The 13,149-nt window shown below is 34.9% G+C and overlaps 1 protein-coding gene and 1 long non-coding RNA gene across 2 annotated transcripts; one reads left to right on the top strand and one right to left on the bottom strand.

Annotated features, from left to right (window-relative positions):
• Window positions 1-2,862: 2,862 nt before the first annotated feature.
• On the bottom strand, window positions 2,863-6,710 carry LOC119630111 (uncharacterized). The gene is made up of 2 exons (XR_009975911.1): window positions 6,468-6,710; window positions 2,863-3,502 (listed from the first exon to the last, which is right to left on the bottom strand). It is a non-coding gene; the product is annotated as an uncharacterized LOC119630111 (long non-coding RNA).
• Window positions 6,711-6,826: 116 nt separating this feature from the next.
• On the top strand, window positions 6,827-11,556 carry LOC101746560 (uncharacterized). The gene is made up of 2 exons (XM_004925596.4): window positions 6,827-8,528; window positions 9,929-11,556. The coding sequence occupies exons 1-2, from the start codon at window positions 8,097-8,099 to the stop codon at window positions 10,391-10,393; spliced, it is 897 nt and encodes a 298-aa protein (XP_004925653.2). The 5' UTR covers window positions 6,827-8,096; the 3' UTR covers window positions 10,394-11,556.
• Window positions 11,557-13,149: the final 1,593 nt, after the last annotated feature.

Here is a 13,149-nt window from a genome sequence, read left to right as displayed (position 1 = left end):
CAGAAAAACAAGGATGTACTCTTAGCAAATCCTTTCTCTCCCGGTTGAGGTCTTTCCCCGTCCACCTGTCCTGGTGAAATTGGAATAGCCATCGACCTCCAGTAATCCTTCACTCCAAAAAAAAAACGACAAGTACATCGCCGAAGATGAATCATTATATCGTTATATCGTCATCATGAAAAAAAAGAAGTTTAAAAAAACTAACAAAATACGCTTTTATAGAAAATCTAACTAAAAAAATAGAAAATAAATTTTAATAAATTTGGATTAAAAATAGTGTAAGAAAAAATGATTTTATTGTAAAAAAAGGCTTGAGGTGCATGATATCAGTAGTTATAAATATTTTATGGGCAGATATGAGTAGAAGGGTTATTTTGATAATATCCTGAAAAGCACCCACGCTTTTTTACAATAAAAGCATTTTTTCTTACACTATTTTTAATTCAAATTTTTAAAAAAATAATTTCTTTTTTTTAGTTGGATTTTCTATAAAAACGTGTTTTGTTAGTTTTTTTAAACTATTATTTATTTTTCAGTTTTTAGTTGAATTACAATTTTTTCAATTTTTTTTTTCAATATTTTTTTTAATATCGAATTGTCATCGGTTCTTAATAAGTATACCAAATTTCAAGTTAATCCGACGTTTTGAAGGGGGTCAAAATCATGTTCAAAGATTCCGTTACAAACATACACACGTCTGAAGCTAATAAAAGCGTATTAAAAAAGGGATCCGTAGCGCTATGCGAAAAGTTCTTGATACAACAAAGCTTTGATTGTGGCCTAGATTTCACATGGGTCTCCTTCACTATTTCCACCACAATTCTCACCTTTCCGAGGTTTACGAAAAATCATGATTCTCTCGGTGTGAGCTTTTCCTTAGGACGTCCTTAAGAACTCCGATTATCTTCTCTACGTTTTAAAACTCGAACAGCAACGAAATCGTTCTCCTCAAGTACAGAGCGCGATATCCTTAAGTCTCAGTTTGGGTCTCTCTGAAATAATCAGCAATTTGAGTAACCAAAGGAAGCCTTTCAAAAATTAGGCGCTACACACACACTGACTCAACCGTTTTGTTTCCAATAATAAAACGTAATAACTATCAAATTCTAATACTAATTATTAAATTGTAATGAATATTCGGGTCACGGGCGACAAGATACGTCGTTTTCGAAATCAGGTCACCTGAAATCAGAAAACAATATGAAAAATAGAACAGACTTAAGTCTTCTCCATAGTCCGAAAACCTATCTAATTCTTTCGACTCCATTTTACGGAATGCTTAGAACGATCCCAGTAACTAAGGTCAACCAATTGTCACATTTTTATATTAAATCCTTTTATTTATTTGTCATTATTCATATAGTTGGGATTTAGCTTTATTTAATTTAGAACGTACAAAGATATTTTTTATACTTGATCAATATGATTCGTGGCTGATGATGCGTGGCTTTGATTCATTGTTTGTTTTTTTTTTTTGTATAAATGAACCCAAAAAAATTTCATGTTTTTGATTATACTGAATTAGTTCGGTATAGTCGTTCAACTATAGTTATAAGTAGTTCGGTAGTTCAACTTCGTAAGAAATTACGAATTTACGAATTCACGGTCTACACTCAAGAACTCGTAAACTCTAATGATATCTGCGACCTTAGCATAGGAAATCTATGATCTTTGTCAGTGACTTCGGTTCTCTATCGAATAACTCATTGCGGATTTTATCCTTCAGAAAAAAACTCCCGATATGCACGTTATATATATATAGGTATATATATTTATTTTTTATACTCAGATGTGTGGACGAGCTCATAGCCCACCTGGTCTTAAGTGGTTACTCGATACATAGACATCTACAACGTAAATGTGCCACACACCTTGAGATATAAGTTCTAAGGTCTCAGTATAGTTACAACGGCTGCTCCACCCTTCAATCCGAAACGCATTACTGCTTCACGACAGAAATAGGTGGGGTGGTGGTACCTACCCGTGCGAACTGACAAAAGGTCCTACCACCAGTTATTACGCAAATTATAATTTTGCGGGTTTGGTTTTTATTAAACGATGTTATTCCTTCACCATGGAAGTCAATCGTGAACATTTGTTAAGTACGCATTTCATTACAAAAATTGGTACTCGCCTGAGGGATTCGAACACCGGTGCATCGGTACATACGAATGCACCGGACGTCTTATCCTTTAGGCCACGACGACTTTACTATTGCTCGCTAGGCGACCTTGAACTGACAGACTAACCCTGCCGTGAGGATCCACGTTCCGATCCCAGATATCTTAACAAATGGAATCCATGATAACAGGATCTAGATCAGACGAGAATGAGCTGTTGAAGGTTACCATGAGTAAATTTATTTTCATAAATACGTACAGTGATATTTTCCATTGACAAAGGTCTTTGTGTGAAATCATCGTGATAATTTTGTTCCGCTACCGACACGAAAGCAACGATAAATCTATCGTATAACCATTTGATTCCTCGATCAAAAAAACAATTGAAAATAACTTCTTTGTCTGTTTTTTCTTTGTTTTTAAACTGCTTTATTTTTAAATTGATGTACATAAGTCAACAAGCAATCGGACGTGGATTAAATGTTCATTAAAGTCCACAAGTGTCAAAACGTGGATGTTGCCGCCTTTAAAACGTTATTTGAAGTCTCAAATTGTAATGGAATTGCTGTCTGAGTTTTCATACTGGGAAACGCCTACTTCTTAGTGGCAGGATACGCGTGCGGTACCTACCCATATTATTATCATCTTTCAATTAAAACTACGAACAATCTACCCTGAGTAATTTCTTTAATAATTATTTTCGTTAGCACGAAGCATTTTGACAAAATACAACATCAAACAAACATAATAATTTATTTATTTATTTATACTTTATGCACAAAACAAAACTTGTACACAGGCGGACTTAATGCCATGGGCATTCTCTTCCAGTCGACCATAGGGTGGTGCAGAGATAATGCATGGTAGGTGCAAAAGAATAACAAATAACAAAAAAAAAAAAAAGAACAAACTCAAAACAAAAATCTTCCTTAAAATAACGTCTCAGTATTATAGAATACACATACTACAATTTAATATACCTATGTATAAAATAGTCAAATACATACATACATAATAATTCAGTGATAATAATTCAATTCAATTCATAAGAGTGTGCAATGTTTCATCAATCTTTCTTTATGACGTTATCACGTAAAACTATCGTCCGTAAACCACCTTTACAAACAACCAACTTTTTTTTTATACTAATATTATAAAGAGAACAGATTTGTTTGTTTGTTTGTATTGAATAGGCTCCGAAACTACTTACTGAACCAATTAGAAAAATTCTTTCACTGTTTGGTAGCTACACTATTCCCGAGTGACATAGGCCATAAGGAAGATCTTCTTCTTTTTGTTGTTGTTGTTGTTTTTATTGCTTAGATGGATGGACGAACTCACAGCCCACCTGGTGTTGTGTGGTTACCGGAGCACGTAGACATCTACAACGTAAATACGCCACCCACCTTGAGATATAAGTTCTAAGGTCTCAGTATAGTTACAACGGCGGCCCCATCCTTCAAACCGAAACGCATTACTGCTTCACGGCAGAAATAGGCAGGGAGGTGGTACCTACCCGTCCGGATTCACAAGTGGTCCTACCACCAGTAATTACGCAAATTATAATTTTGCGAGTTTGCTTTTTATTACACGATGTTGTTCCTTCAACGTGGAAGTCAATCGATTCAAATCGTCTATCGTGTTATTCACAAAAAAACTATTTCGAATATACATTGTGTGACAATCGGTTATCTCCATATTAATTGGTTGTCTAAAATTAGTTTAAGTTAGTTGTTTTTTGTTTTGATACAGCGGACATATAGTTTGGTTCTTCGACTGCGTTTATAGTTGATTAGTAAAAACCGAATTTGCGTTAAAATAAATTATTTCGTCAAACCAGAATAGAAGCTGTTCTAGTTGAATAACCGCCAACCTTCAATCACAATAATAGTTTCGGAACGCTCACATATTTCCATAACAAATAAATGTAAAAACACTTAGCACCTGACCAAATACATAAAACTATAGGACATCATTCATCATAATACATCCCTTCCCTTCATGCGTATTTTATTACTAGTACGTACTACGTATTTTATTACTGGTGGTGGGACCTCTTGTGAGTCCGCACGGGTAGGTACCACCACCCTGCCTATTTCTGCCGTGAAGCAGTAATGCGTTTCGGTTTGAAGGGTGGGGCAGCCGTTGTAACTATACTGAGATCTTAGAAGCTATATCTCAAGGTGGGTGGCGCATTTACATTGTAGATGTCTATGGGCTCCAGTAACCACTTAACACCAGGTGGGCTGTGACCTCGTTCACCCATCTAAGAAAAAAAAAACTTACCACTGCCGATTGTTTAAAATCACTATCATTATTTTCTTCTCTTTATTCATCGATACTGAATAATTAATATAACAGTAGTAATATTATTTCAGTAGGTATACAGAAGAAAAATTTGTTAATCTCGACTAATCCATTCCATCTAAGATCTCTTTCTTTCCAAAAAAATCTCCTTCAGAAGAATCCTTAGAACGGCATTGAGGGAGTATTGATAAATCCAAATATCCTTTGTAATCGGCTTTGGCTAGCAACTCATTCCTCTAGAAGTAATTGCGTGTTGTAACTCCACTCGCACATGTAATCTATATAACTAGTCAGGTCATATGTAATGTCACACAGTAAAAACTTTTCTTTTAGAATGCTGGCCACAAAATAGTTTATTGAATTCGAATTTCGAATTGTTCATGAAAATAAAAATGTATACTTTTAGAATTTTACTCATTTTTAAATATGGAGTGGACGCTTAAAGAAGACCGTGTTGCAGTTATTGCGTTGCATCGTTGCGGTTACGCGCCAATTCAAATTTTTAACATACTGAAAAATTTGAATATAACCAAAAGATTCGTTTATCGTACCATCAAACGATACAATGAAGACTCTAGTGTAGATGACAGGTCAAGAAGTGGTCGCCCTCGGTCTGTTAGGACTCCAGCAGTGATAAAAGCTGTGAAGGCGCGAATTCAAATAAATCCCAAACGTAAGCAGAAACTGTTGGCCCTTCAGATGGGGTTAAGCAGAACCACGGTGAAAAGGGTGTTAAATGAAGACTTAGGGCTTCGGGCATATCGAAGAAAAACAGGACATCGTTTGAATGCTCGTCTAATGGACCTGAGACTGAAGAGATGCCGCGCTTTGTTGAAGCGGTACGCGGGAAAAAAATATCAGGAAATTATTTTTTCGGATGAAAATTTTTTTACCGTAGAAGAGAGCTACAACAAACAAAATGATAAGGTGTACGCACACAGTAGTGAAGAAGCGAGCAACCGTATTCCGCGTGTCCAGCGAGGTCATTTTCCATCCTCGCTCACGGTATGGTTGGGAGTTTCTTATTAGGGCTTAACAGAGGTACATTTTTGTGAGAATGGTGTAAAAACGAATGCAGTTTGTGTATCAAAATACAGTCCTGACGAACCTTGTGGAACCTGTTTCTCATACCATGTTCAATAACAGGCACTGGGTATTCCAACAAGATTCGGCGCCAGCTCATAGAGCGAAGAGCACACAAGACTGGCTGGCGGCGCGTGAAATCTACTTCATCCGGCACGAAGACTGGCCCTCCTCCAGTCCAGATTTGAATCCGTTAGATTACAAGATATGGCAACACTTGGAGGAAGGCATGCTCAAAGCCTCATCCCAATTTAGAGTCACTCAAGACATCCTTGATTAAGGCAGCCGCCGATATTGACATGGACCTCGTTCGTGCTGCGATAGACAACTGGCCGCGCAGATTGACGGCCTGTATTCAAAATCACGGAGGTCAATTTGTATAAACTTTAGTGTCATAAGAATCTATGTTTTGTTAAGTTTATTTTGGTATATGAATGATTACATAATGAATAAACTTGTTTCAATTATTTTACATTAAACATGTGACAGAATTTATGACCTGACTAGGTATTAATACGTGAAGCAAAAACTTTGTATCCCTTTTTACGAAATTTGCGCGGACGGAGGAGTATGAAATTTTCCACACTTATAGAGAATATAGAGAAGAAGTGCACAATGCTAATATTTTTTTTAAATAATGCATAAAAGATACATTAAATCAATAAAGAAAACATTACACACACTACATACCATGTATTTGACGCACACACGCATGCATACTATTTATTGTCAAACTTTTGTTCTTGACGTCTGTTGTCAAATTGAGATTCAATATTGTTTGTCTTTGTTAATATTTTTTATAGTGTAGTCTTGGCGAAATTTGTGAAGAAGTATAAAGAAGTAAAATACAATCATAATAGTGTACAAACTTACAATTCCAATTAATTATAGTCGAATTTCGACTACTGCAGGACCTCTAGTATTGAAAAATGTACGCAGATGAAAAATAATATTTACCATGTATACAAAAATACCGTAACCTCAGCTTATAAGATTAGTTCAGAAATTCGACACTGACAGCAGCCACATCGATCACATATAACAATTTAGAAAAGGCACTGCTTAAAATTACAGTCATATATCAATTTGTTTAAAACCTGAACTTTTATTACGTCTACGTGTTATGTTCCTCCGACGAACTGCTGTGAGATTTAAAGAAAACCAAATGTTTTTCGTCGTCTTATCGTAAAATGATTAACGTTAATAGGTGAAACAGCAGCCGGGATTAAGTGACAATTTGATTGTGTTATTGATTGCAAGATACTATTTGATAATTTTTTAATCACATTCGTGTTATACGCCTGCTTTAGCGCCATTGATTTCCGAAATCGAGGACTTATTCACAGAGCCGTATCCGATGTTTTTCAATATAACATGTTGCGATAATACACCGCTGCTTAACAAACATTTATTTTTTTGCATGGAAACAAAAAAAAAAAATCATCAATGAAATTCGTATAAATGTAAAAATCTAATTGAATTTTTTTTTATTTAAGAATGGTTCTAAGAAGAATTTTGTCTATATAAATAATAAAATATTAAACACCAACAAAGACAAAATTATAAATATTAAATCTATCTATACTAATATATAAATCTACAGTGGTTTTTACGGATGTTCCGTTATAACTACCGAACCATGCACCCGATTGACTTGAAACTTGGTATCTATGTAGAAAATACATGTACTTAATGGATAGGCTAATATTTATATGAGTGTTGGACTCCCTAATAATAATGACAATAAATAATAATGTTAATTTTGAATGCATAGCGAAGCGGGCGACCACGGCTAGTAAGTATATAATTATATGGAGTACTTCAGAATGAATAAACAATAAAAGACGTAATTGTGCTTTCTGTGATATAATAAGAAAACAACTTTTAAAGGCCTTAATCTCTTTTAAAATTAATATTAAAATAAAACAATAAACAGTATTAAACTAAGTAAGTAATAAACTATACAAAACTGAACTCTCTTTTTATTGAATGACAGACGTCACTCCATGACACTGAATGAATCTGAAGTAAAATCATTTTTAAAAACTAAAGAGTTTTAAATGTATATCATATACAAGTTATGAACCTTAAATTTTTATATGATATATTCGGTTTTGTTCATTCTGGAACTGACAGGTTAATGTGTATGTTTATTTTAATAAAATAATCACTTGCCCATAATTTATTTTTACTTTTAATAAATGTATCTTTTTTATTTGATTGGTTTTGTTAATTTAAGTATGTTTCAATGATACTATGTACACATATGGACTTGTTGTTGTCTGAAATAAAATAAATCATTCATTCATTCATTCATAACCAAACTACGACACAGATTTCATTTATAAATTAATTATATAAAAAATTAATGATGTGATAAAATTATAAATCGTTTATCTTAAGAGGAGTTAAAGAGATTACGCTAGTGCACCATCAATAAAATATTTGGTTAATATTGAAATGTATTTTTTTATCTATCAATAAATTCGTAACGTTAATACAATATCACCTGTAAACATTTTAATCATTGCAAGAACAATTTCGCTGCTTCACGCACACAAGACGAATAATTCGAAACACTATGCGATGTTATTACAAGCGGCACTAGCCATCGGCATGGCGACCCTGGTTGTTACACAGGACATTGTAGGCCTGAAGTATAATTTTCGCGATGGCTTCTACGAAAATTTCGATCAAAGTAAATGCGGGGCGGCCAGTGAGTGGTTTTTAGTGGAATACGAATCTCTGAAAGTACGTAGTCCGTTTGTGAATTCTAATGGCGTCAGAGCCACAGCGTTTAGCTGCGCGACCTCGTTCCCAGTGATTTTGATACCGGGTACAGTGATCGAATTCGTTGTGTTCGTTAATACAATTAATAAGAACAGCGGTGTGACCATAGTATTCTTGGATGAGAACGAGAATCAGTTGCTGAAATACGTTTTCGATATGACCAGTGAGGATTTTGTGAGTGGTTGGAGTCGGATTATTTTGCCGATCGACAGGAGCGGTGTTGGATATGTACGTACGATTTGTGTCCCTTTTTACTTGTGTTAAACGTTAGACAGGGGTTTTCAAAGGTTTTTTTTTGTTTTTACTAATATTCCGATAGTCTCGTTCTGTGTAAGCTGTCACCCACAGTAATCTACAGTAGCCATAGCTACAAATACTTGAACATCGCATTCATAAATTAAACTAAATTCTGTTTCTTTGGATTAACAGCTATCCCTCTCCCCATCCTCATCATTTTCAAAATGAATGTCGTCTAGCAGTTGTTTCTATATTTTTTTTATTGCTTAGGTGAATGGACGAACTCACAGCCCACCTGGTATTAAGTGATTACTGGAGCCCATAGAAAAACGTAAATGCCGCCACCCACCTTGAGATATGAGTTCTGAGGTCTCAGTATAGTTACAACGGCTGCCCCACCCTTCAAGCCGAAACGCATTACTACTTCACGGCAGAAATAGGCGGGGTGGTGATAGTCTCATTAAATAGCGAAATTCTGGATACGCCAGAAACCGTGATTTTTTAAATATATAAATATAAGAACGTTTTTTTTGGTTTGGTTACAGTTAGAAAATATATTTTTATTGAAACGTCTATTGTAAAAAAATAATTAAAAAAAAAGTTCAAAATTTTGAAATTCACCGTTTTCTATAAAATTTTCCCCAGTCGGTTAATATAAATGGTCACTGGAAAGATTCGTAAAACTATCCTAGAAGCATTCTTTGAACAATGTACTTGCCTTTGTTATTTACGCTTTAGTAAAATAGAAGTTATGAAAAAAAAAAGTCGATGTATTTTCTTTGAAATAAACCAATATTGACACGTACGAAGGTTTCTTTAATACAATTAATACCTTTTACAACAATTAATTATTAGTGCTTTTCGTTATAATATTTAATTACAAAAATACTTTGTTTCCTGTTGTTGTGAAAATAAAAACATTTTATATCCAAAAATTCTTGTTTTTTTTATCAAAGCAAGAAATTAAATTTTTAAACCTAACTGATTTTTTTTTTAAATTTATTTCTTTAAATATTTACTCACCGGGTGTGCTCGTGGGATATTCACAAAAACCAAATAAGTTTCCCTTCGGCAACTGCAAACCTTCCATCACAAGTAACAACGACTAGATTAAAATACGAGTAAAATCCTAAATAGCAGCTCTAAAACTATTCACGCAATAAAGCTTCCATCTCTTTCTATTGTTCTAACTTAACGTGAGACCGATAAACAATCTGATTACTCAATATCTCAGAGATTTCCTAAAGCTTAATGACATTATCTTAAAATGTTGGATCAACGAAATTATTAACAAATTTTAAAGACATTCGACAAACACATGCTAAAAAATTGTTTTAGTGTACATGACTACGAATATATTTGGTAATCTGTTCTATTCGATATCATTACAGATCAATCTAATTGGACAGAGCGAAGACAACGAAATAGTTTTAATCGATTCATTCTATTACAAAACCGATTTGAGAAATGAAAGACTCGACGAAAACAGCGACGAGGAGAATTACATTTTTGAAACGAAAGACACAAGAAAGCCGATATCTATCGAAAATGAAAGTTCCGAAACAACTACAGATATTGACTTAATAATTGACGATGATGGATCGGGCGAACCAGAACCCGAGGAAATAGGAGACGAAGAAATAGCTGCCACTCTAGGACCGTGGGCCATAGCGTTAATTTCATTTGGATCTGTGACTATTTTGGCCGTTATTTTAGTTGGAGCTTATCATTTCGGTAAAGCTGCTGGAATCGCAGTCAGCGCGCCCTTCTTCGTAGACTTAGAGCCGAGTGTGAGGATACCAAGAGTGAGAGCTTTGAGACAATCGCCTATAGAACGTATTGGAAGGACTTGGTGATAAATTGAATCTATTTACGAGTATATTATATGCTTCATTTTGAAATACGTAACAGATCTCAGTTAGACTTTTGATTTTAGATCAATAATTTAAGAGTTTTCAGAAGAAAAAAAAGAGAAGTATGAGGGTCGTAGGAATCCGTCATTGTGACGAGTTTTGGTCCTATGACCAGCAGTGAACGTCTGTGGGCTAGCAGATAGAGACGTATAATGGCAAATAATAATGTAATGTAAACCGCTGTGTGTATTGGTAGCATTTAGCATAGCATTATGTGTTAATGAAATACGTAGCCTTATGTAAACCAATTATGTGTCAGCAAAACCAATGGCGATAGGGTACGTCATGAACATCGTTTTGCCTATTCATTCAAAGCAAGAATCCGCTCAGAATACAAGATGAAAAAGCCATTAAAATATATTAAGCTGCGTTATAACTGACTTGTAAATCTTCGTACCGTAAAAATACACGCAAGACATAATGCCAATTTTTTTCAGTTCTCATTAAATTCCACAATTTGGATTTGCATTATTTTGCAGGGGCAACTTTTCTAACATGCTTTATAAGTTTGGCTTGTATATGTCTAATATCGTAATTTTCATCAAAATTATGATATATCTGATTCATTTATATCTTGCACATTTATCAAAGATTGAGGACAATGCAAATAATTTTATAGCTTTGGCTTAATATCATGCCCGGAATTGGAATAGGATTATAAAAAAAATGTTCATCTTATTATTCATGCGTGTTTCTGTAGTTTTTATTAGTGTTTTGTATACTACAAAATGTGAGCTGGTTGAACAACTTATTACTAATACGAAGCAGTCCTATGGTCCTTCCAGTTTGAAGGGTGCAAATAACAGTATCCTCCAATACTTTTTAAGGTTCCATCTCATCCACCCATTTCATGATCCATGAAGTATTCATGGCCCCTGGTAACAACAGTCTAATATAAATCGGACAGTGGACATCTATACTGATATACATGCATTAATGACGAGATAATGCTACCGCTTAATTAATTTTCGAAATATAATTACTTAAATTTCGTTCTCACTTACGATGATAACGGACACGCTTGAATTAAATAAAAAAATTCAAAGAGAAAGTTTTGTACTGCATTGTATTAATCTTCTTAAATAAATATTAAAAAAACATTAAAATATTGTTTTCATTTCTTTTACAATTTTGCTTTATTTTGTATCACCTCCCCCTATTTCTGGTTTTACATAAACGACATGGTTATTTTTATTGAATAAATATGATACCTGAATATTTATATCTGAGTACCGATGGACAACTACCATAAAATTAACAATGGTTTTTCGCCAATGCTTAAATGTCGTCTCTCTTGTTTTTTTAGTAGCCAGGGGCTATTTCAACTACGCGCGGACGAGGTATCTCATACACCAACCAGCATTAAGAACAATAAATTGTGAGCCGGTGGCGAGCACAAACAAATTTTACGTTCGCACACGTTACGTGTTAAGCTGGAAATCTAAAAATCCTCGCATTAATACCTTAAATGGTACAAAAAGCCGATGCAGCGTATTGTGATGTGCCAACTGGCATTTAATATTTGTATTGCTGCATAGTACCTATTCCAAAAACATATATTGTTTGGGTATGGATAACTTCAACAAATTAGAGCTATGGGAATGGTTTAAGATGGATGTAGTGGGACTAGAGAAAAAAGACTAGGACATCCCTGACACCTAATATACTTGTACTGCTGAGTCAAACTAAGTTAATAGCAGTTTCCCGTAGCTCCTCTGAACGTCAAGTCTCCATCAATACCCAATCCTATTTGGTAAATTAATCTATTGTTATGGTACTATAGTATAATATGTTTTTTTTTTCCTTATTCAATTTACAAGCTATGAGTATTGAGCACATACGTATACAATATGAACTGAATTTTCATTGCGTGTAAATTTGGGTGTATCCTCACAGTCTGGTACGTCGACGGATACAACTAATGGCTCTGATGATTCACTAGATCAATTCTGCCTAATGATTGAGTGGGTTGCAACATTCACGTCACTTCTCTTACCATTTAACCCTAAATGAGATTGTGAATTTGTCCACACTTTTAGAACTATAGAAGGAAGCTGTACGCGTGACGCTTTGGTCTATATACACTACACACGTTGCGACGTGCCAACGTTGATACAACTACAAATCTTAGACCCACAAAATGGTATTCTTACTACGTCGTCGTGGCCTAAGAGATAAGACGTCCGGTGCATTCGTGTTGAGCGATGCACCTGTGTTCGAATCCCAGGCGGGTACCAATTTTTCTAATGAATTACGTACTCAACAAATGTTCACGATTGACTTCCACTGTGAAGGAATAGCATCGTGTAATAAAAGTGAAACCCGCAAATTTATATTTGCGTAATTACTGGTGGTAGGACCTCTTGTGAGTCCGCGCGGGTAGGTACCACCGCTCTGCCTATTTCTGCCGTGAAGCAGTAATGCGTTTCGGCTTGAAGGGTGGGGCAGCCGTTGTAACTGTGCTGAGATCTTGGAACTTATGTTTCAGGGTGGGTGGTGCATTTGCGTTGTTGATGTTCATGGGCTCCAGTAGCCACTTAACTTCAGGTGGGCTGTGAGCTCGTTCACACAACTAAGCAATAAAAAAAAACTCAATTCGTTTGAATGTAAATAGCACCGAATTCAAAGCATAAAGAGCTTAATTTTATAACGGGCTGTCTAATGGCGCTATTATTTGTATCTAACAGGCGCCATGTAGA

This window comes from Bombyx mori, chromosome 21, assembly GCF_030269925.1.
Source record: "Bombyx mori chromosome 21, ASM3026992v2".
Classification (NCBI taxonomy): Eukaryota; Metazoa; Arthropoda; class Insecta; order Lepidoptera; family Bombycidae; genus Bombyx; species Bombyx mori.
Note: the sequence above shows the minus strand (reverse complement) of the source record. Positions and strands in the feature narration are given on the sequence as shown.